At 48.6% G+C, this 25,557-nt stretch overlaps 2 protein-coding genes across 3 annotated transcripts in view; one reads left to right on the plus strand and one right to left on the minus strand.

Annotated features, from left to right (window-relative positions):
• LOC122375295 overlaps positions 1-23,596 on the minus strand; it is a 46,775-nt gene extending 23,179 nt beyond the window's left edge. The window contains exon 1 of the mRNA XM_043354598.1: positions 23,181-23,596. The gene's annotated coding sequence lies outside the window, so the exon portion shown is untranslated. The remainder of the gene's footprint in view (positions 1-23,180) is intronic.
• LOC122375292 (zinc finger MYM-type protein 1-like) lies at positions 990-6,509 on the plus strand. Of its 2 annotated transcripts, XM_043354595.1 has the most exons (5): positions 990-1,191; positions 2,015-2,121; positions 2,517-2,679; positions 4,012-5,839; positions 5,886-5,983. In XM_043354595.1, exons 3-5 carry the CDS (start codon positions 2,517-2,519, stop codon positions 5,971-5,973), a joined length of 2,079 nt encoding a protein of 692 aa, XP_043210530.1. In that variant the 5' UTR covers positions 990-1,191; positions 2,015-2,121; the 3' UTR covers positions 5,974-5,983. The 2 variants fall into 2 exon arrangements, with proteins under 2 accessions (XP_043210530.1, XP_043210529.1); XM_043354594.1 differs by having other exon boundaries at positions 4,012-6,509.
• Positions 23,597-25,557: the final 1,961 nt, after the last annotated feature.

Genomic DNA, 25,557 nt, shown 5'->3' on the forward strand with positions numbered 1-25,557 from the left:
GGCGGCATTCATTCCACTGGGGCGTCTGCCAGTGTTGAAGGGCGGTATTCATTTCAATGGGGCGCCCGTTGGTGTTGATGGGCAACATGTATCACCTGGGGCGCCTATCGGAGATTGGGGCGGCATTAATTTCACTGAGGCGCCTATCGGCGTTGACGGGTGGTATTTATTCATCCGGGGCGCTTATCGGTGGTATAGGCCGGCATTCGCTTCACTGAGGTGCCTATCGGTGTTTTAAAATTTAAACCGGCAGTAAATCCAATGGTGTCTGGGGCGCCTACCGGCGTCGAAAGGCGACATTCATAATTCATTTCACTGGGAGGCATATTGGTGTTGATGTGTAACATTCATTCTCCTGGGGCGCCCGGCAATGAGGGGGCGGCATTTATTCCGTTCCCCTGGGATGGGCCCCTATCGGTGTGGAGGCGTCGCCGTCGTATTAGTTTGAAATGGGGGCACCTCTGGGTGGTAATAGACGCATTCATTTCGCTGGGACACCTACCAGCGTTGATTGCCTGTATTCATTCATTTCGGGCTCCTATCGGTGTTGAAAGGCGGCATTTATTTCACTGGGGCGTCACAAACCTGCTACTCCCACCATAAACCTCAGCCTTTTCACTTCACGTTAGCAGTAACTAGAAGTCTCTTAAAGTCTCGGCATAGAGTCTCGGGTATCATTGCGTCGCGTCGGAGCGATTAGAAACCGGGTTCTAACGATCGAAATTTCGCAGCTCTAACCAACTTGCCGGGAGGACGGATGCAACTTAAACGCAATTTAAATGAGTGTTTTTTTTAACGCCGAATGATGTTTCATTAAGAAATAATTTCGCTACTGTAATAACAGTACATACAATGTCTACAGTACAATGTCAACAGTACTTGAGTTGTTGACATATAAATAATGTTCTTGAAACATAGCTCAGCTCATTCTGCTTCCTCATGCAAACATTCTCGCAACTTCTGGACGTTTGTTTTCGCGATCGCGTGCTTGAGGGTTGGCACTTGGCGATAATCTGTTGCGCTGGTGTAGAAGTGTTTAAGCGTTATACCTTCTACTGTTTATCTATTTTGTCGCGTGATGAATTCACAAAAAAGGTCAGGAAGCCAAAATCGCAGGCGAAAGCGTGAAAATGAAAAGAGAAGGCTGCTAGAGCTGACGAAGATGCCGAAGCTTTCCTCGATGTTTTCGGCGTGAGTATTTCTTGTTGTATTGATACTTTTGACTTCAGTCACTAGTTATTATAGAGTTATTGCATAGGTATGATGATATAATGACGTATTATTGAAGTAAAAATTCACAACATGTTCACTAAGTGGCAAATACCTTGACCTTGTCAGTCTCTGGTCTGGTCAAAGTACCTAGCGTCGCCAACTGGGGGAGAAGGTACCTACTCCACTAATTAAACAACGATTCGATCTTGGGGTCAAAACGTAACGGTTCAACAGAACCCTTATTTTCGTAGCTGTGGATTTTGCGTCTCTTGAGAGCGCATTTTCAAATTTTGCGGTAATGAAAATTGGAAAAGGGGCACCTGGTGCCGTTTTAATTTAGAAACTGAAACGGCTTGACCGGTAGGTACCTAGTGCATAAATATAATGCATGGTTAGTTATTATAATTTGAAATTTCAATTTCATAACTTCTCTTTTCGTGGAGTTTGAATGTTTGTTGATCGTCTGATAGTTACATAACTTGACGTTTGTTACCGCTTGACAATACTCATTGCATAATTATCCCGTAATTCTGAGATTGAACTTTCGTAGTTCGTACAAATTTCATTACTTTTCCGATATCAACCAGTCCAACCCAATCCCATGTCTTCTGATGATGTCATGCCAGGTTTTCGAGCTTCAGTTTTCTACAGGATCTTTCAATTATTCTATCCAGTTCGTCAATGAAAATCTTAAAAGACAATTCATGCTATTTTTCAACGGTGTAAGTATGTCAATAATATATCGGCGTCGGAGTCAATATATCGGCCAGTTGCCAAATGACGGCTACTCCTGGTGTTCTAGGGCTTTATCCAGCGCGTCATCCTCTTCCAAACCTGCTGGTGTCAATTCTGAATCTCAGTCCATGCCTGCCAACGAGATAGACGCCGATGACCCCGGGACCATGAGCGGTGAGTGAATTCTTGCGACATTTGTCCCGGTGTACTTTCTCGTTTTAATTTTTCGTCACAACGTGTCAGCTGGAAGTTTCGGACTGACGCATCTGCATCTGTGGAGAAAACAAAACTTGATTCCGCTCTTCACGTAGGTATTTGCACTGGCCACTGGCATAGGTATGAAAATAATAATGATCATCACTAATGATAATACTGACCTGAACCCTGAAGATGAGCCTTTTCCTGCCTATGTCAGTACCTACGTCTGTCTAAACTTTTTTGTTTTCTTTTCCCTTTCTTACTCACATAAGTAGGTAAGCATTGGTCGTAGGAGACATTGACAAGTGAAAGAGCAAAATTACTTTTTAACACCATTTAAACTAATGAATGCACTGTGACTATCTTCCCAGATGGCGACATACATCAGACAACAGAACCGCCACGGAAGTCGACCCCACAAACAGTTAGCAGAAATGGCTCGATCTCCGGGACATATTCCTTCATCTGGAACTAGTTCGACGCTGCCGCTGGTTGAGCCAGTGGGCGAAGATGACAATCCTTCCGGCGTGCATGGTAAGTCCTTCCTTGGGTTAAATCGACCGATTTTGTGGTCTGGCTAATTACTTGCTTCTTCTACGAGCTTCTTAGTTCTTATCTTACCGTATGTTTCTCTATTGCAACAAACATATTTGGTAATCACCGGTACCAAGGGGTTATATGAAGTCACCTAGAGGTCACGGTTATAGGTACAAGGTCATCCATTATATAGGCTATTTTAACAGACCCTCTTAGACCATTTCAGTCGCTCATTTTAATAATAAACTCTAGCTATCTTTCCCGGCAATTTAGCTGTATGCAGCATCAGGATAACTGCTTAGGGCGAATGGATGTCAGATTTTAGGTCAACGGGTACGAATACCCCCTATCAGACCCCACATGTGTGAAGTTCATCTTAGGTCAACTTAGGTCATTGACCAAAGACATTTTTGCGTCGAAAGTCAATTTAAGTTCAAGATATGAGTTGTTTTGAGTATTTTAGCCTATTTTAGCCGTGATTAGCGCGGTTTGGTCGGTATTGTAGCACTCGCGAAGTCTTTGTCTCCGGTAACTTAAATTGGTCCCGATCTGATGCTTTGACCTGACCTCTAAGGTCACTGTTTCACCTAAGAGCTGAAAATTGGCTACTATCTTGTTCCGCTCATGACGTTCGACACGTTGTTTTCTTCGCGAAGCTCTGGCTCAATCAGGGCCAGAAGCGCTGGGTGTCGTGTTACCCCTCTCCCTTCATTTACCGCCGAGGATGGCGAAAAGGCCAGTGCCGGTGAGGGTTAACAATAAGTTCGTTCTCACTTAAGGCTTCTTTGCTTATATCTAGGTATATTTGCCTTATTGGATGGAAGAACACCAGAAAATCCTTAAATGAACACGATTTTGGAACGATTAGGAATAGGTACACTATTTGGAATAGGTACGCCTTCCGAATTATTACCGCCAAATTTTATTATGCGGACATTCCTCTTACGCCATTCATTTACATTTTTTTTTTAGAAATTTTGTCCGAATGATTGAATGGGTGGCTCTGAGCCCGGGTGTCCGTTAAGCATAGCTTGTTTCGTGACACCACGGACCCACCACCCGACCACACAGCCCGCGCCCGGTTATCCGGTAAGATTTTGACGAAAGTTAAACGTATCGCAAGGTAGATAGCGACACGGTCCCTCTGGGTCTAGCGTGGCCCTCTCTCGCCAGTTGCCAGCTGGCCTGATATGTAACCACGCGGGCCAAACAGTAAGCGCTCTCCCGGCCTCGAACCCACTACCACTGGGTTTCCAGACGGGCACCTTAACCACTAGACCACGAGGGGGACAAAATGCTATTCATCTCCAACAACCTAATCGTTTACAGATGAATATGGTGGGTCCAGCGAAGAACTACAGGCTGCTGCTGGCGGTGCTGATGCAAAGCGCCCCAATACTGACGGCGGTAAAGTCACCTCAGAATACGCTACGATTGAGATTGGTATCGAACCCTGCCATCCGAAGATAGAATTCCCAGTTTCTGACGGTCGACACTTCAACTACGAGTGGTTCAACACACACCCATGGCTCACCTACGATGTCGCTAACGATACAGTGAGATGTCACACCTGCCTCACAAGCATAAAGACAGGGCTAATGAGAGAGCAAGAATTCCGTAAAACTGCGTTTCTTCGGGGCTTCTCGAAGTGGAAAAAGGCAGGAGAGACCTTCAAGAAACACGAACAATCTGAGGCCCACACGACCTCGATGCAGAAAATTGTGCTGTCCAGACAACAGCCTATTACGGCGGGAATCACTGAGGCTTCACGAAAAGAGCAGCGATCGAACACTGAAGTGTTCCTGGACGTCTTGAGCACTCTCAGAGGCCTAGCTCGATGCGGCACCGCCCTGAGGGGGCACAAAGAAACAGATGGCAACCTCATGCGCATGCTTCAGGATCGCAGCGCGGTGTCCCCAGAGGTGAAAAAATGGCTCGAGAAGAAAACCAACTTTTTGAGTCATGAATGCCAGGACGAGCTGTTCGAGGTGATGGCTACTATGGTACAGCGCGATATCGCTGAAGAAGTAAAGAAGAGTGGGTGGTTTTCGGTGATAGCTGATGGCACAACAGACGTCTCCCGGACCGAACAGTTCTGCGTCTGTCTTCGGCACGTTGACGAGACGTTGTGTGCCAAGGAAGTGTTCTGTGGCCTGTACGCTGCTCCAGACACCAGCGGAGAGACACTCTTCAAGATCATCGTAGATGTCATGCGGCGAATGGCGATCGACATTGGCAATCTGAGAGGAATGTGCTTCGATGGCGCGAGTAACATGTCCGGTGCCCTTAAAGGCGTGCAGGCCCGGCTGGCACAGCAGCAGCCCAAAGCTGTGTACGTACACTGTCTAAACCACTCGCTGGATCTGGCCCTGGTAGAAGAGGCAAAGGCGGTCCCCATCATCGGCGACGTCATGAACATTGTTCGCGACGTATCAACGTCACTCAACACGGCAAAAAGGAGGAATATGTTTGAGGAGCATGTGATTCTGGGAGATGACAGTCAGTCGACAGGACCTGGACGTTCGAAGAAACTACTGGCTATATGCCCAACGCGCTGGACCGTGCGGTCTGCAGCGTTCCGTCGTTTCCTGGACTGCTATGACGCAGTAATGGACACCGTCGATGACATAATCGACGATAATGGGACAGCTCCTGACGTGAAAGCACGTCTGCGCGGAGTATCAATCCAGCTGCAGCACTTCGAAACACTTTTCGCCATGTACCTCGCCCTGCAGATATTTGAACCATGTGAATGTCTTGCCAAGACGCTGCAGAAGCCTTCGCTGTCCATCGGGGACGCGATCAAAGCTGCTAATGATCTAGTCAGCATCCTGGATAGCCAGCGAACGGACCAGTCGTTCTCCTCGCTATTCACATCTGTGAGTAAGAGGACCACTGAGTTGACGACAGAAATCGCCCCACCCAAAGCGCCGAGGGTAAGACGACCACCGAGAAGGCTGGAGCAGACTAGCCAGCCCTGCCCCCCGGCTGAGCTGGACGCCAAAGCTGGTCTGCGCAAACAGTATTTCAATGCCATCGACATCGTGTCAGCTGAAGTGCGGCGCCGGTTCAATCAGCCTGGAGTGAAGCGACTCAGCGAAATGGAGCGAGCTCTGCTAGAGCCTGGCCGTCCGCTTCCACCTGAGAGCGACGAAGTCGACGAAAACAAGCTGAGGTCGGAGCTCGAGGTACTGAACTCGCTCCGACCTCAGCCTCGCACCACAACTGTGGCGGAGCTGGCCAGATATATCGGCTCTGCAGAGTTCACTCCAGAGTATCTCATTGAAGTGAGAAAACTGTGCAAGCTCATCATGACAGTACCAGTGTCTGCTGCAAGCGCTGAGCGGGTGTTTTCAGCGCTACGGCACGTGAAGCAGTACTCAAGAAGCACGATGGCTCAAGCACGCCTGTCACATTTGATGATCCTGAATGTCCACCAAGAACATGCCCTGAAGCTGAACCTGCGAGCCGTCATGCGGGAGTTCGTGTACCGATCCCCAGCGAAGAGGGTACCCGCTTTCGGCCGCCAGTGAGGCACTCTGGGCTCGACCAAAGTCTGAGGAATTCAGGTACATAGTACATGTACTGAGTCTGAGTAGCATATGCAAACTGGGTGTGTGCCGCCTGTGATGTCTGGTTATGCGCTGTGTCGGATTTTTCGTTTACCGTGCGACATGGTCTGTTTACCATGACATTCTTTTATGCTCTTCTCAAACTGTTTGTACCGTATGTATCATGTCAATCAAATGACAAAACAATGAGTGTGTGTGTCCTGTACATTGTCAAAATACAGAAGTGTTTGGTTGGAATGGATTTTTTTTTTACAAATGCTTGAATGACATTGAGCCAGGATGTCCGTTCCGAAGGGCTGACGTGATACTGATGACACCACTGAATGCAATAGTGCAGTGCAACCCAGGCATGCTGCTTACCGTCCTGCAATTCTCTGTCACCGAGTTAGTGTTATGGATTCGGCGCCTTATTCACTAGTCCACACGAAGGTATTGGAACCGTGGAGCTCTTTTCGATATGCCTTATTCGGAGAATCTTATGATATGGTGATGAGGTTGTTTCTAAACGAACATTATGAAGGTTACATTTACGCTATGGAATGTACCTAACTATTTCTCGTTACATAAAAAGTGTAATTCTGAACGTGTTAACAGGTACAACACATTGTCAAACATCTCTTCACTGTTTGTGTTACTACAACCGTGTATATGGTAAGGGGCGCCCAGCGGGAAGGGGCGCTTCAATATCGTTTGCCCCCCTATCCTAGAATACCTTCCGCCGCCACTGAAATATTTTAAACAATGCTAGTGAACCCCAGTACCGCCGCGCGAGAAAGCAAGTACTCGACGCACGGTCTGCCCGCCACTTCTGAAAATGGTCCGCGGCCGGCCGGCCGCGGCCCGACACGGTATACTGTGAGACAAATGTTCAACATATATCATAGTATGTTGCAAAACATCGCAACTTTTTCAGGGTCAAAGATATGGACCCCTATTTTTGGGGATACTAGATATGATACAGTGGGCATAGCACTCCAATATTTTCTATGAAATTTTCGCCGCTGCAGCATACGGTGTGCCAATACCATAGTTTTCTCAGGTGATAAGCATTGCAATGGCCTGTGACTCATTGCAAATGACGATGGTACAAGATGCATAAATTTGTGAAGTTCGCACCTCTTGCGCCAGATAACTCTATTTCGCTCCAGACTTAAAATGTCATAACGATATTGGTACGCTTATGCCGCCTCTCATCCTTTTCAATCTTCCAACATCTAGCTTTCTATGAGTGGCCTTACATGCCTCATACATCTCGACTTTTCTAACGCTCATAGGAATATGGTTTTGCAACTGTTTGACGATGACAATAGTGAACTTTTTGATCTGCAGGACACTAGCAGACCATATCTTCTAAAACCACGTTAGGAATGACATGCTATCGATGACAAGCTTGCTGATTTCAAGGAACGATCATCCGTGCGAGCATTTATAGGTACTCGTGAAACCAAAAATTGAGACTTGATGTTAGGGACAGGAGGATTCAGCGGTCTCTTGCACAATTTCGATATTCCAACAGGGGTTGTGGACGGGCTTATTTATGTCTTGTGGGTCTATGTGTTAGCTGGGCATGGCTGAAGACTTGCATTAGCAGCCAGCCAGCATTTTTCATTCATATTGGAGAACGACTCACAATTTGTTTGCGATTCAAATCTCCTCCGTTCATCCCAGTAGTAAGAGATTGAATGTGGAGTGGAAAACTATATCGTCATCTTCAGAGGAAGCTGGCTAAACGGGCTCGCCATGAAGACAGACTCCGGACCGAAGGGCGTGGTTCCTTTGATTTCCTATCTAAGAAGTAGGCAACCATGCGACCCGCTGCCCCGCCCTTCTGATCTGGATCACCCGTGCATAATGTCTCGCCGCATCATTTTATTGTGCTGTTAAATGTACCTGTTTTGGTGTAAATAAACCATCTGAATTGAAAAAAAAAACGATTCACAGGCTGAGAGTTTCAGTCACCCGAGATTGTCCGGCTATCATGAAGATAAACCAACATCGTCTTTGGCATTGATTCCGGTCCGTCGGCAGGCTGTCCAGCATTTTGCATTAGAACTGCTTCACTTAAACCACTTACCGCGAGCCAACTGTAATGTCTTCATTTCTATATCAAGTATGCATAACGCCTCTACGTTTGAGAAACACGGCCCACATGTCTGAATTATGAAAAATTGCACAAGTGCAACGCGCCGTATCGTGGAAATTGAAGGAATAGAAGGCACTTGTAAATAGATGCCTATGATTAGCGTTGTTCCCTAAGCACCGACTGAAAGGACATTTTGATACAAGAAGGATGCCAATGAACTATTCAGAAAATGTTCTGATAAAAAGTGCACAGTAAGGGATGTCTTGTTGGCATTTTACACATTTTAACTGCCACTTTTATCACTGAAATTTTTAATAATATATATTTTCTCATCTATGTCTTCACTTCCTTCCGTGTGGTCTGATACCACTAAAAATTACCAAGTGGAATGCCCAATGTATCATATTTGATACAAAATTTATTTCCGAAATTTGAACTGCTAAAAAATATTTGACTCCTGTCACCGACGAAATGAACTGCCCTGTTGTTCTTCTCTTTCGTTTTACATTTGACAGCCACGCGTGATCTATCGCAGTTCTGGTCGTGCCCCGTGAGCCTGGACCAGCTCTTGTGTTAGTTTCTCGTCTCATGTTCTAATTGCCTACAATTTGTCATTCGCGCTATCGCTTCCCACTTGACGGCTGAGCGTGCTCGCCGCGCACCGTATCCTTTTACCGAACGTGCTGCGTGAGCCTTTTCGGACTTTTCTCACCAGTTTCCAGTGTCGCTTTCTGAGTGCTTTAAGATGTACAACCTTATTGTTCTCTTTGTGCCCGCGGCGGCTCCTCGAGTCGCTGCGGGCAGTCTCCACTTGAACGTCACCGAGTACACTCCTCGGTGGCGGTGCGCGGCTCCACCGGCGCCCCGATGTGCGCCGGTGTCAGTGAAGTGACGGAATCGTGCACCGCGCACGATTCCGACGGCACCCCCAGCGGGCTGCCAGAGTGAACGGCATCCCTAGCGGATTGCCGCAGTGAACAGGCACCCCCAGCGGGTTGCTAAAGTGAACGGGCACCCCCAGTGGGCTGCCAAAGTGAACGCCACTGAGCGCGTAGCTCAGTGGCAGTGCGCGATTTCGCCGGCGCCCCGACGCGCGCCGGCGTATTGCGAGTGAATCCGACGGCGCCCCCGTCCGCTGCGGCGCCGATGTGTCCGCCTCGGCGGACAACAGTGACCATCGACAGTGCTAGTGTGTTTTCTGGTCTATCTGTCTACTCTGCGTTCTTCAATTTCACCCTCGTCTACCGTTCAACATCATCTATCGTCCGGAATTCTTCAATACATTCATCAAAATTCATCTACGTTTTTCCTCCGCTACAATAAATGTCCCGGCCTCCACCAGAGGGACGACAAGGTCGGCGACATTTAATGGTCCTCCGGGCCGGATCAGGCCAAAATCAGAAGCGGATGGAACTTCCTCGAAAATAGAAGAACAGGAACAGAAAACGCACATTGAATGCGGTATCGGCGAAGTTCAGAAAATGAAAGAAACAGAAGAAATCATGGAGACTTCGACGCTGCAGCGGCCGCGCCCTGACTCGCGGCGGAGTCACGGCTCAGCCCGCCGCGCGGCGTCTCAGGTGAGCTGCAGTGAATCTGTCTCCCGCGCCGCTGCTGAGGCTCAGATCACAGCGCGCTTGAAGGCCCTGCGTGTGAAACAGCTGGAACGACTTTTGGAGATGGAGCGCCAAGAAGCGGAGTTAAGAAGACAACTTGAAATACAAATCGCCAAAGATGAAGCGGAACAAGTTTCTCTGGAGGCACAATGGCGACAGCAGATGAATGATCGACGAAACACCGGCAGAAGGGACGACTTCATGAAAGATGAACGGGAGGGACAGCTCCCTGCTAGCCCCGTCCCAGCTAGCCCTCAGATAAGCAGACCATCTTGGATCGACGAGTTACCCAAAGATAAGATACCGGCGTCAGAAAATGTCCAGAAGCTGAAACTGAAAGTTACGGACAGCCAGAAAGTGACAACCAGATGGATCTCCATCGCTACTGCCCAGGTACTTGGCATCTCATTCGACAACCAGCTACCCGCTGGGCCATACCTGCTGAACTCGGAAAAAGAACTCGCTAGCAACAAGAACCTGAAAGAGGTGACTCAAGAATCCTGCTCGAAAGAAGGACGCCTCCGAAAACTGAACCCAGGTGAAACAGCTGAGGCAGCAAAATCCCTGCAGCATCCCTCAGCCAGAAAACCGAGCGAAGACCCGGAAATCCAGGTGATCTCCGACTCCGACGCTGCTGCCCAGGTGCTTGGCGCCTCGTGCAACAATCGACCACTCGCTGAGTCAGACATGCGGAAAAGTCAAACTGACGTCCCGCAACGATTCCGTGAAAGGGCTGTGGCCTCCGTAGCGGATATCCAGGAGACGGGTGATCAGAAACAGTTCATCCGACAAGAAAGAACGGCTAAAAACTGCCTCCCGCCTGACCTGAACGACGGACAAGAATCAGACCAGAACGAGAAGGAAGAAACCGTCTTCAAAACCGAATCGTGGCTGGCGGCCGCTGACCTTGTGCCGCAGAAAACATTCACCGATCATGATGCAGATGCAGAAGACAAACTGAAGACAGAGACCACGAAAGCGCGACACGGCAGTGTCTGTATGGACGACGTCCATCAACCAGAACGAACCGTGTCGGAGGCCGCCAGAGCAGTAAGAAGAGATGGTCCCGATCTGCTCACACAGGAAAACTTACGGCTCGAAAACCAGATGAACAACACGAGTGAAGTGCAAAGCAGCACACCACATGTGAGACAAGCACACCCCGATGCGGACTACGATGACACCTATCTCCCTGTCGAAGGAGCTCTGGGTGCTGTCTGGGACGAAGAGCGAGACTCGCCGAGTGCCCAGTTCCAAGACAGAAGCAGACGACCAGACGAGAAGCGCTCAGGAGAACTGCGGTTATCTTCGACCCCGTGAGGATCGCCGCTCCGTATCGGATCACGGTGCAGATCCTCAAGGAGAAACTCTGGATGCTACGACACATCCGGAGCCGATGGAAGAAAGAAAAAATCCCAAAACCTGGCACATCGAAAGGACTCTGGTCCCTGGGTCGAGAACAGAGCCCCTGCCAGGACCGGACGGACGAGTGCGCGCTGTACGACTCGTCACAGCGAATGGAGCGACCCACACACGGCCGGTCACCGTGGTCGCTGTCCTAGAAGAAGCAGCTCAGCTGTAGTGAACGGGTTTGTCGCCACATCATTCCCACATCCTGTCAGCTGTACTTCGACCGTACTCCTACTGACCCACTGAGCCTGGCCTTTAGACCATTTCTGAAACTTCATCTCACCCTCCGTCCCGTGGAGCAGACACCAAACTCGCCGAGATGAATGTCTTTTCCCGTGTCCCCCCTAGCTCGGCTCGCCACATGGACCGCCTTCCCCTCCCCCGTCCGCGCAGCCGGCCATTAGGCGCGCGTGACATCTGGAGGTGGGGGAGCTCAGCTGAGTGGCGCGTGCCGCGCTGTCGGTTGACACTGACCTTGAGTACCGAGGGAAACTGAGGCGACGAAGGACCGTGCTGACCTACTGAGAGCAGCGACCGATCAGCTGACTGCTGGAAGGACAACACATCAGCTGTTCGGGTGAACGACAACCGGAACCGGCAACAGCCGTGGGAACAATCGCGTTGCGTTTCTGGTGTAGCCGAACACTGCGCACCGGAGACTGGCGTCAGAAGTGACGAAGTGACGCGACCAGTGGACTAATGTGCAGATGACCAGGGACGAGGTCTAGCACAATGAACGATTGTGAAGGTGCCGAAAGTGTTTGCCTTCGCTATGATTTAGTATTAAGTGATATAGGTAGTGTACCATGAATCTGTATAGGTGCTCGTGTAGTTTTAGGAAGAACTCGCGAGAACCTGCGTAGCGAAGTCGTGAATCTCGTGAATGTACAGAATGTTCCGTCGGTGTTCAGTGATTGTGTGATCTCCCGTCTTTAGTCGATCACAGGGGAGGAGTGTGTCACCGACGAAATGAACTGCCCTGTTGTTCTTCTCTTTCGTTTTACATTTGACAGCCACGCGTGATCTATCGCAGTTCTGGTCGTGCCCCGTGAGCCTGGACCAGCTCTTGTGTTAGTTTCTCGTCTCATGTTCTAATTGCCTACAATTTGTCATTCGCGCTATCGCTTCCCACTTGACGGCTGAGCGTGCTCGCCGCGCACCGTATCCTTTTACCGAACGTGCTGCGTGAGCCTTTTCGGACTTTTCTCACCAGTTTCCAGTGTCGCTTTCTGAGTGCTTTAAGATGTACAACCTTATTGTTCTCTTTGTGCCCGCGGCGGCTCCTCGAGTCGATGCGGGCAGTCTCCACTTGAACGTCACCGAGTACAGTCCTCGGTGGCGGTGCGCGGCTCCACCGGCGCCCCGATGTGCGCCGGTGTCAGTGAAGTGACGGAATCGTGCACCGCGCACGATTCCGACGGCACCCCCAGCGGGCTGCCAGAGTGAACGGCATCCCTAGCGGATTGCCGCAGTGAACAGGCACCCCCAGCGGGTTGCTAAAGTGAACGGGCACCCCCAGTGGGCTGCCAAAGTGAACGCCACTGAGCGCGTAGCTCAGTGGCAGTGCGCGATTTCGCCGGCGCCCCGACGCGCGCCGGCGTATTGCGAGTGAATCCGACGGCGCCCCCGTCCGCTGCGGCGCCGATGTGTCCGCCTCGGCGGACAACAGTGACCATCGACAGTGCTAGTGTGTTTTCTGGTCTATCTGTCTACTCTGCGTTCTTCAATTTCACCCTCGTCTACCGTTCAACATCATCTATCGTCCGGAATTCTTCAATACATTCATCAAAATTCATCTACGTTTTTCCTCCGCTACAATAAATGTCCCGGCCTCCACCAGAGGGACGACAAGGTCGGCGACAACTCCAGAATTCGAACAAGACACCCAAAATGAATCATATGTCACAAGGTACTAATTTTAGGAACCGTGGAACTATGTGTGGGCATTAGAGGGTTAACAAACTGGAAATTTCGAAGCGCGAGTCTGATAAGCAATTTAGTACATATGACTGCTCGTAAAAAAATAATATAGAAATGAAACCTAAGGAAACGCGCATCGTAGTTGCATGCAGCCTGCATACATGAATCGTAAAAAGGTCGGGGTCATTTTTCGCTCTCATTTTTTGGTCGGGGCCGCAATTTGCTTTTTTACCAGCCCTGCCTGCCGCGTCATGTCCAAGTTTCGAGCAAAATTAGTTTCTGGCGTTGAAGTCTCCTGATACGGCCTGTTTATTCTTTTATTTTCGTGATATAAATGTCTTTGGTGAGTGGTATTCTATGCAAGGGAGTAACCTAGGAACCACATGAAAGGGTTTCCGTTGAATATTTTGTACTTTTTTGGAGCATAAATTTCCCAAATTGACATGGTTTTAGGCGCATGCATTTGGAAGTAGGAAGATAACACCACAAAATAGACATATTGGCCGTTTTCACGACGGAATAGCAGGCATCTATTTAAAGGTAGTGTGCCACCTTTGAAAGATTTCCCATTTTATTTTTCCTAGGATAAGAAGCTTCTCTTTTTACCTAATATCGCAAAAAAAATCAAAAATGGGCCTGGAATAGTGCCTTTTTCGCCTAAAAGTTTATCGGTTTTTAGATGTGTATAACAACTGTAGTGGGCTCACCTGCAAACAGGCGTCGGGCAACAATCGCGAATGCGGCGCACTTGTGACAATAAGCAAAGGTCATTATAGTGTTACGACCATACGACGTACGGGAATGAGTTATCAGCTGTCTAATCGTAGACAACACAATGTCGAGCCTTAAACTGTAAGCCCGTATTGGTATTGTTTCTTTTATTTGGCTGTCGAACATTATTTATGGTTTGAAATATGATTTTATGTAAAATAATTGATATGAAAAAGCCGTCTTATAAGTTATGACCCCATTTCACCACACGCAAGTGGCAGAAATGACAATGATCAGCTGACGCATTTTTCTTGGCCGAAGTCAGAGCGCGCAGCCCGACGCACCACCACCGCACCACAAAGTATGAGCAGAAGCCGCGCCCAAAGCCAGGGCCCCGGTAACGTGAGGTAGCCGAGTCGGGGCAGCGTGCGCTGACCCAAGCCGGGGCCGCAGCTTTGGGCGCGGTCTACCGCATCCCCGCGGGCAGCCCCGGGCTATCACATGACACCGGGAGGACGCGCGGCCCCGGCTTGGGTCAGCGCACGCTGCCCTGACTCGGCTACCTCACGTTACCGGGGCCCTGGCTTTGGGCGTGGTCTACCGCACAACCTAACAGGCGTGTTCGAAACCGCAGGAGCTGATGATGAACGGGTTTATCGAAACTTGATTGGATGAGCATATCGGTAATAGCGATTTCAGTGTGTGCATTTATTGTTCATAGTGGTGTGAAATGTGGTTGGGGTACGACCGACAACCCGTCGGGGCGAATTTCGCACTGGGGTACTCAAAATTTGAAGAATTTAAGACGTTTCCATGAGTTTTGAAGGTATGGATAAGTTATAAAAATCCGGTTCTCCTTATCTGGGCCATTAACTCCATACGGTCCAAGAAAGCTGGCACACTACCTTTAATCCCCATTTGATCCTTTGGTTCCTCAGGAATTTTAGTAGTTCTTTTTAGTAGGTTCCCCAGCTTTCGAATGAATGGTGCGTTAGTTTGCTATTTTTCTATTAAATATCACATCGATTTACTTTATCTAAGGATTTACCACTAATATCAACATAAAGCGTAAGCACAATTATAAAATTATGAAATTATTAAATACTAGTACAATAGTTAAAAAAAGATACTGAGTTGCCAGGCTACAAAGAATATATTCATTTATGGCGCACGACAGACATTTAGAAAGCAGCGCCCTGTTTTATTGCACGCTGCTAGCCGCTTCCATTGGGTTTTGCAGGCCGACGTCATTGGTCGTTACACGTATGATGTCACGCGACTTGTGGCCTGTCACGGCTCTTTAATGATCTCCACTAAATGAATGCAACAATGGCCTTTTAAGTTGATCTCTGTGGCCATCTGTCTATGGAGCGACCAATATGAAAGTTGGGTGAATTTACCGGGGTTACATGACTATGAGCAAGCAAATGTGTATCAGGAATGGATTTAGGTGGAGAATTGCGCTGGACCATGAGTGCTCGAACGCTCCCAATTCCACGCCGGTTTGGCTTTGGAGCCGAGACAGACGATGCGGGTCAAGGTCACCGCTGGGGTAACGGTGGATTGGCTGCGCCCGAGCACCCGTAACGCGGCACAATTCTCCATCTATGGATTTTCCTATTCGCTCAGCATTGTGATAGGCGTTCGTAATAGCATTTACTCTGCTCATGTACCTATCCCCGGTTATTTAAAAGAAGTTTTTGTGGGGGAATATCACGGCTTTAGGTACTCGGTGGCCCTATTCACGACTTTCAAAGAATGCTCCGATAACTAAACACCGCACAGACCATACTGCATTAGTGAATCTGACAGAAGGTCTGTGGAATTACATCCCCCCTCACCACACCCCTAAAAACTCATCCAGTGTCCAAAACCACTTTTATCGACTCGCCAAAAAAAAAAAAAAACACACACACACATACACACACAAAGCATGGGGCATGTCCGCTCTCAGTTCATTTATCATTGTCTTTACCATGGTTCAATTGCATTGCGCGATTTAAAGCACGTGAGTGCCTATATAGTATATATGTAGAAAATAATATCTACAGCAAAACATCCAAAATTACAAATGCTTAAAAAGTAGGTTCATCAAGGAAGCCCATTTTTACTTGCGTTGTGTTGCCAACCATGCGATTCCAACGCGGGCTATTCGCAACGTCTGTTAAGGCACGTTAACAACTGACAAGCCGCCACCGCTGCCACTTATTCATAGATGGTTGATATCGCAGCTTGGGCGTCAGCAGCGCGGCCCACAACGCGTCGGCGCCAGCGCACGCAGCTGTTGGCACTCGGCAGCCGGTGTTGCGACTTAACGGCCGGCCGGCTCCATGAAGGAGAAGCTCTTGGTGAAGCTTTGTGATCGCCTCATAGCCGCCTTGGATGTCAGCTTTCTTGGCAGATCCATCCGTTCAGATGGTACGGTGCAGTCTGGATAAAGGACGAAGTCCAACGCCGCTAACCCCGCGACCGCCACCCCACAACGTGGCCGCAGACCGAACGGGCGTGAGGGCCGTAAGGGCCACCCCGCCATCCGGTAGGTGGCTGAGCAGCCGGGCGCAGCGGCGCCTGGGCGGCGGCCGCGCTGAGATGAAGTCCCAAACCGCCATGTCGCCATTACCGCCATCACCATTGCTGCAGCTGTTCCCAACCGCCTCAATCGCCGCCGTTTTGCCAGCAGTCGCGCCGCGGAATGGCAGAAGCTCCAGAGTAGCCTCCAGCGCCCCTCTCCGCACGTGTGCAGGTGCACTGCGGCCGCCGGGTCCGACGTCCAGGCAGAACATGATATTTCCATGCTGCTCCGACGGTGGGCTGGTCTTGTTTGGGCGTTCCTCCACTGTGACGTCGGTCACGCCTGCCCCGGCCAGGGCGCAGAGGCCGACGTGTTACCATCCGGTTGCGGTCCTCAGTCGGGTCGCAACGTGTACCTCTTCCGCAGCGTGGAGCGCGCTCCCGCTGGGCAGCGATACAGCCAAAAGTAGCATGCGGGCGGCCAGCGCTGCGCCGGACAGCGGACCCATGCCGGGGGTATGCCGGTCTCGGCCATTAGCGGGGTCGTCGGGGCCGAGGCTGTACATACAGCTGGTGACCGCGTGAGCCGCCAATCGAAGCTCACGGCTTATAAGCTCGACGCGGGCATCACACGCCGTCCCGATGGGAGCTCCACGACGCCGCCGCGAACTCCAGCGCGGCTCGCAGCGCGAAGACCAGTACGGACGGCCGGGGCAAACGGCGTGCGGGAGTCGCAGGCGACGTTCTGCGGACAGAAAGGGTTGGGCATAAGCTGGTCGGCAGGACACTCTTGAGCCGAGCCTTTGATGTAATTACAGATGATCCAGAAGCATGCACAAAAATTCATGACACACTATTCTCATTTATGTATTTGCTACATATGATATGATATACCAGCTCATGATCATTGATCAGTGACGCATTCTGGGCAATATGTTCTAAAGTGAAGTAACTAAAGTTACAGCTTAAAAGCTTAAAAAAACAGCTTAAACACACACACACATTCGATAGCTTATGAGAATAACATGCCTTGTGTGCTTAATGCAGGAAAATATTTTTTCACTTTTTTTAGAAACAGCAAAAGAGTTGTCAACAAGCCATGTCAACTATCTAAACAATTTTTATGGAAACTGCTCTAGCTAGCTTAAAGTTCCACAACGTTTCCGGAGCACCGTACCCAAACTCAGTTCATGTTACAAGAAAAAAACAGTAATAATGCCTCCTAATTTTGAATGAAATATAGGTATGAGTAATTTGATTTGGAAAGCAACAAATTTCCGCACATCATTTTAGCAAAATTACTATTTTCTTCAGCCATCAGGTTACACAAAACTATAGTAAACTTTATGATCTAGTTTACACAAAACCAAAGCCCCGATTTTAACAAATGTAGATTAAATTTAAACAATTTTAAAAAATGTATCGTGGAGAAAATGAAAAGTGTAGATTTGTAAAGCCGGGATATTTCAATTTCACGGATTAGGCACTTAAAGAAATATCTTCACCTTTCTTTGAGCCACCAGCCTTCACCCAAGTTTTACACGAATGTAGTGAAGCAGACAATGTGGCAACTCAAAATTGTGATGGTTTGAGATAATTATGACGGTAAAAGAAAAAGCAACACAAGGTTCCTTACCCTCGTTTTTTTCACATGGGTTCAGATGAGGCTTCAACTGTTGCCGACCTGAGGAGCTATAGGAACTTGAGCTTTCCAAAACTCAATTTCTAAGGGCACTGAGCAGTGTTTGGCTTTCACACGAATGCGATAGTAAGTTATATGAAGTTGACAAAGCAAGCAAAGCAAAGCATGATGCCCCGCGCGTCCGCCCGCGACCACGCCCCGCGTCCGACTCCCGACCGCCGCGTGACCCGAGGCGCCCGGCGGTCACGTGACCTACCGGCCGGGACTGCAAACGGCCCTCACCACCATTCTTGTATGACGTCATATCCTACTGAGGTGCTGATTGGTCGGAATTAGATACCTGAAGGTAATTATCTGCCGTAGTTATTTTTGTTTCATTGTTTTGCGTGTTTTCTTATATGAAATGTAATTAAAAAATTTGTCATATTTTAATCACCATTAAAACATAACTGAATAGGTATAAAAGAGAACTCGGTATATACTTTCCTTGTTTTTAAGAATTCCGGAATTAGATACCCGAGGGAGCAAAGAGGGAGCAAGTTGTCACGCTGATTTAATACCTCATAGTCGAAAGGTGGGCTACTAGAACCAAAAATTGCTGTGTTTGTAAATAAATAAGCGATTTGAGGGCAAAAAGTGCCCGGATTTAAACTTATAAAATTATTTTGAACATAAAATATTTCAGTTTGAGGGATGTTAAGGCCTCTAAGGGTAGGTACTTTTTAGGTATCAAATAAGTTCCTCTGCGAAAGTTCCGTCGTGAAAACGGCCATTGAGCTTTGACACAGGTGTAATGTTGAGGCGATGTGGTGGCAGATCCGATAGGAGTCCTAAGGTTAACCCTCGCCCTGGCAGGGCATTTTTCATAACACGGCCTGGCAGGGGGGGTCGATGCGACCCCCCCCTCGCGATTGGCTCCTATGGCACCTAGAAACACCAAATTTGGTAGGTAGGTGGGCCCCCTGGAGTTCTCGCCCCTGTGCAAATTTGGTTGCTCTAGGTCAATATTTAGGGGGGTTTTGGGGGGTATAAATGCAAAAATTTCGCTAAAAACAGGTCAAAAGTTTTTCGCTTCTAACTTTTGATCTAATTAAGATAGAGCAAAAAGAAAAGCACCAGTGAACTCAGCACGTCAAGGCGCGTCGAATGATATACTTTTTAGCTTGCTTAAGTGTACTTAAAGTTTTTCTTAAATTTTAAGTAAACTTGAATTAATAAATTAAGTTAAAGTTAACCGAATTGCATTATATCGCATATCATTCGATTCGGCTGATCACCAGGAACACAATGATACCATTTTTTAAGCTCTAGCGTCATTATGTGCCAAGTTATTGGCAAAAACGTCATTTGACCTCAGTTGACCTCATTTGACCTGACCCATGGATAAGTACACCAAACAAAGAAGCACCAAGTGACCTGATGTTAAGTACTGTGGTTTCAAAGCACAAAAGTGATAGAACGAAGCGGATATCTCAAGTATTTTCCGAATTTAGTATTTTCCCATAGGCTTAACATTACGACGTAATGACCTCTAACTGACCTCAGGTCAGTGACCTCAAAAAACCCGAACTATATGTTATACAACTCGGTGAACTTAGCACATCCTGAAAGTTTGAAGGAAATCAGTGCAAAACTGTGAGTTGGACAGGTGCAAAAAGAAAATTGAAATTTGACCATGACCTTGTACCGGTTTTTCTGACCTGGTGACCTGACCCAAGGTCACCCAGACCTGAAATTTTCAGGTCATATGTAAAAAGGTTGCCCCATAGGCTGTGCCAAATTTGGCGGCGCTGCGCGCCGCCGTTTTTACGCTATCTTCGAAAAACCTTAGGGGGGGGTCGCATCGACCCCCCCCCCTGCCAGGGCGAGGGTTAAGGCACATGCTTGCTTAAACTTTTAAACATGATTCCCCCCTCCAACACCACCACCCCTAAAAACTTTGGTAGGTATTAGGTATTAGGCTTAGGTATTTACTGTTTCCAACCGACCTGCCCGATTAATAACGTCCGTCAAGTGACTATCATCGGCCGCCATTCCCGTTCATAAACGTTAGCTGCCGGTCATCATCCATCGCCAGTCCGTGGATCCGGCTTTGCAAATTATTTAAATGTGCCTCCCCCCCCCACACACACACACATTACGCTTAGATCCGCTTGTCAGGTAACGTGTTGGACGGTGGATACTCGTCACGCGATGCATGGCGATTAAACTCTTAGAAGAGTCAGACATTTCGTTTTTCTCACAGACAATGACAATACAAAAACAATGTAATAAGACCAATTACATTGTTTTTGTATTTTCATTGTCTGTGAGAAAAATTAAACTCTTAGTTCGTACTTGTGCTTTATATCCGAATGTGGGAGGTGTACCATGATTTAATTACTATATTTGTTGTCCCAGACCCATATAATCATCCGACGATTGGTGCATTTAATCACCCTCACGCACATAACATATTTCAGGGACAGCATTTGCGAGCCAAATATTTGTAGCATCACTAGCCCAATGCAACAGTAGTCGCCAATCGCCAACTTCTTTCAAACGTTGGAACATTTAGTCGACGTGTGAGGCGGTTTCAGATACCGCCGCGTCTGCTGCTCGCCCGACGACTGACCCAGCTACCCCCGCCCCCTTACGTTTACGGACCGCTCCTATGCCGCCGTGTAGACGGAATAGACGCCGAGCCGCTGATCGTCTTGGGAGGTGGCTCGGTGAGTGGTGAAGCGCCGCTTTCTTACATTTTCAAAAAAGTTACAGCGAAGTCCACACTCGCTTCCTTATATTCCGTACTTCTGAGACCGTGCGGCTTCTGCCCTAGCGTCTAGCGGTGACACCTGAACGGCCGAAATGCAAACCTGTGCGGGGATTGCGAGCAGAACAGCACCATAGCAAGATGAACCCAGTAAGAAGTTACGCTGTGCTATTAACAGTAGGAGCTTATGTGCGTAGGTTCTTCGCCAGAGTCCGGACTGCACCTCCCGGCAAGACAGGAAGTTTCTAACACTTTAAACAGTTTCTGTAGCAAACCGTGTGTGTAGCTTCCTTGATCAGTAGCGACCGACAGGTAGGTACAGCAATTGAATTCAGAGTCGGTAGCCTTATATTTAGCATGCCGTAGCTCGTCAACTGTCTTAACTTTCGCTCTGTATGCGGAACCGCATCGGGCAATCGTGAACGACCACCGAAAGCAGCGTCGTCGTCCACGGCGTCGGAAACGTTCTGCGCAGCCTGTAGGCGTTATAGATGATGCAACAGTGAGTCCCTGTGTCTTTGTGAGTCTTCGTGAGTTCTGGCCCACAGAACTCACAGGTGTGCGCTTCCAGCGTTACTGACAGCGTAGCTTTCTTTTGCACGGCCCAGAAGAGCGCAATATGAGCTGACAAGTGTGTGGTTCGCTTTGACTGAGTGAGCTGTCGGACTTGCTGGAAAAGAGCACCTGACTGATCATCGAGTCATTTCCAAACACACAGATCACAGCGAATCTGAAAATGAAGACAACCGAAACGAGCCGAATCATGTTTAAAAGTTTTAGCAAGCATGTGCCTTGACCTTAGGACTTCTATTGGATCCGCCACCACATTGCCTCAACATTACAGGTGTTAAAGCTCAATAGGTCTCTTTTGTGGTGTTAGCTTCCTACTACCAGATGCATGCGTTTAGAACCATGCTGATTTTGGACATTTTATCACCAAAAGTGTTCCAAATATTCGCCACAAACCCCCTAGGGTGGTTCATAGAATGCTCCTTTACGCACCAAACTGGTCAGCGAGGGCATTTATATCAAGAAAATGGAATACAAATCGGGTTGTATGTGGAGACTTCAACGCCAGAAACTGATTTTCATCGAAACTTTGACATGATGCGGCAGGATGGGTTTTTATTTCTAGGATATTTTTCTTATACAGCTGGTCTTCTTCCCTGCAGGAGCAAAAGAAAATCATAGGAGCACCATGATTTGAAATGAAAAGTTTAATTACGACACACCCTCTGTACAAACTAGTAAACCGAGTGACGAATTTAGCGCTAATTGCAGTAGATATTCATGAATTGCGTAATGACTTGTTACATGATATAGGTATGATGCTTATCGCGCGGTATTATTCGATCTCACCAAATACCAACGCTAGAAGTCGTCACAGAACTGTGCCCGCAATACGTACCGGAATTCCTCGGCTATCTAGAGAAGGAAGAGTTTGATCAGGCCGGCCATGGCCTGTGAAGCTGCAGCGACTATGGCACTGACAACACCGACCACCTTTAGAGTAACGACCACAGCCTCAAGCGCGGTCATGACCGGAGATGGAGCGGGTTCGGCTCACGGAGGCGGCAAGCGCCCGCGGGACCCCAAAACGAGGAGGAGCCGCACCGGGCCTGCTGCCCGCACACCGGCCAGAAAGTAGCCGGCGGACAGGAACGGACCGACCGATCCCGAGTCGTCTCGGCCCCACAGCGTCTGACGGGACCCTGTCAGACGGCCCTCGGCGACGCACACTGAAAGAGGACGCGGCTGGCATGGGTAGGCTGTAACCGGACACCGAGTGACGGCCACTGCCGGCTCCCGTCCGGCCATCCCACTTTTTGTGGAGATGACCTGGCGTCCGCTGATCCCGTCCCGGTTTTTACACGGAGAGACGAGAGCGAACAATAAATAATGTTTATCACGGAAGCATCTATTGATAAATATTCGACGAACGCGTCATGCAGCTTCGTGTCATTTTGTAGAAAATGGTCAATCCTAACTAGTCTCGGCATTTTGAGGATATCACCTATTCTCGATATCATCTCAAAACGATCTTAGGCCTATATCTAATTTCTTTCTTGATGCTAGAAGACATAATCGAGAGAAATTATAGTGATAAATCTCGTCACTAATATAAGCTCACCTTTGATGGAAGGCCGAAACGAAAACCTTTGTCTGAATTAGAAGTTAGCCCTTCATTCACTGTCTTTGCAATAAGAGTCCTCGAAAAGCACATCTACATATCACCACTCACTCATCATTTATCATCGCATCATCAGCGCGCCTTTCTTACCTGCTCTGGTGTTCGCAGTGCTCACTGCTCCTAGGCTCGGCAGTCGGTGAAGTCGGCCCGGGCCTGCCGGTTAGTCCAGCGGCGGTGGGACTGTTACTCCGTTCCGCCAGCCGGCCTCAGCACACAGTGAGGCTGCTTCGACGTTCGGCTTCAGTCGCGCCGGGGGGTCACCACGCTATAGTCTCGACTTACGCAGTCTGACTTATCTACTGGTTGATCTTAGTCGCACAGTCTGACCGCCCCGCTGGTTGACGCCTGGCCGGCTGCTCCTCTGGTGGTTGGTTGCGCAGCTGGTCGGCAGCTCCGCTGGTGGCTGGCTGCGCAGCGGCTGGCCCAGCTGTCGCCGCGCTCTGCCGTGGATCCGCCACCTCCTCGCGGCGCGACTGTGACGCCGAACACGGCCAGCCGCCGACTGGGTCCGATCGGAGGCCTGCAGTCAGTCATCCCACCCCCTCCCGCCCCCCACAACCCGCGTGAGTGATTCGTGGCACGCGCCAGACGCACCCCTCCCCGGCCTCTGCCCGCCCCCCCCCCCCCTCTACTCGCCCTCACCAAGTCACACGGCGAAGGCATGGTATTTCGGTAAACTTAGCTCCACTCAGTAGAATGTCAGTTCAGGAGATATCAGCTCACTTTGACAAGCAAGATTTATAGTGACAGATTGGAATGATATAAGCTAGGGGAAGTTGGGTAAGACGGGCACCTTAAAGGGACCCTCCCACCTTCAAAAAAGTTTATGAATTGGCATGAAAGTGATGTCGCTCGGTTCAGAAAGAGCGGAAACGAATATCTACCAAATTTCACTGAAAAATATTCACCGGTTTTCAAGATATTAGACTTTTACTTCTGTTTACTTTTTTGGGATCTCCGCTGTTTCTAGCGACTTTATTTTAGAAGTGCGGCGTTTGCGGCAGATGCTGCGCGCAAATACCATATACCACCGCGTGCTACAAAACGTTTTAGTCAAACATTTAAAAATCGTTAGATATCTGCGCTGACGTCACACATTCAGAGGGGTATTCCTTGGCATTAGCCCCTCTGAATCAAAATGCTGCAATTTTGAAATTCAATATTTCTGATTTAAGGCATTTCTCGATGTTGTGAGTGCCGAAACCGGTAATTGTGAGCCAGGGACCCCAATTTGGCTATCTCAACTCAAATCTAATGTTAAGGTGGGAGGGTCCCTTTAACCCGCGAGTTGCTGGGGGGGGGGGGGGGGGCGTTAAGCGCCCCACTTTTTTCGCCGGGCCATAGCATAAAAACGGCGCGCCGCAGGCGCGCCAAATTTTGGGTACCTGTAGGGAATTGATTGAAGTTTATTGTGACAAAGTTTCAAAAAAAAAAAAATCGGTCGGAAAGTTTTTTAGATATGGAGGTTTTAGTAACGTCATGATTTCTGAGTTTTCGACCAAAAACGGCATATGTTCAAAAAATGATATAAAATCACAGAATAGACATACAGACGTGTCGTAAACGCCATTAGACTGCCAATACCATGAACAATCAAATGGCTATCTTCGATTATTGATTATCGTTCCGAATTTTCCAAAATCTTGAACTGAATCTTGGCAATTTCTCGTGACTACTTCACGACCATGATACATGCATTTCTTAAATTGAACTTTTTGAGCCAAACACGTACACATATGATAAAATGAATGTCACCATCGTGTTCTACGCCCCAAGTTACCCATAAAACATGTGTCACAGGCTGCGAATATCAGTTTTGATTTTCGGGGATATGTGCCTACCCGGTTGACCTGACCTTGACCCTGACCTATGCTTGACTGACCCTTACATGGAGCTGACACTCTTGTAGGCCTTATATGATGGATTGTGCACCGTTTTGACAGAGTTTATGACGAGAGGCGCCCATTGCGAAGTCCTGAAGTCCATGTTACTGAAAGCCCGATTTCAGGTGTTTGACCTGACCTTGACCCGACCTGTGACCTCAACATTCAACTTTTAAGTACTCATCTGAAGCGTCTCGTCGCGTTCTTTCGTTTGCCGCCTCGTGCGTTTCGCTGCGCCTATTGGTTCTTGAGTTATCGGCTGGGGGCGTTTAACGCCCCCCCCCCCCAGCAAAGGTGGGTGGCGAAATACCCCAGCAACTGCCGGGTTAACTTTGGAACCATTTTCGGCCGGTTAGAAACATCATAGAAACGGGAAACTGAGTGAAAACCTTTTTTAGACATTTTACTCCCATTTGCCAGAAGATGAGACTTAGAGCTGATTCAACAAAAAAAAGTTCATCTTGCAAGACCTTGCAAAAAAAACCGTCTTACCCCACCCCATGGGGTAAGACGGTCACATGGGTAGGGCAAGACGGCCAGCTTCTTTCACCGACCAGCGCAGTTCGCAACAAATGCCCGAGATT

The sequence above is a fragment of the Amphibalanus amphitrite genome, unplaced genomic scaffold (assembly GCF_019059575.1).
Source record: "Amphibalanus amphitrite isolate SeventyFive unplaced genomic scaffold, NRLGWU_Aamphi_draft 001812F_arrow, whole genome shotgun sequence".
NCBI lineage: Eukaryota > Metazoa > Arthropoda > Thecostraca > Balanomorpha > Balanidae > Amphibalanus > Amphibalanus amphitrite.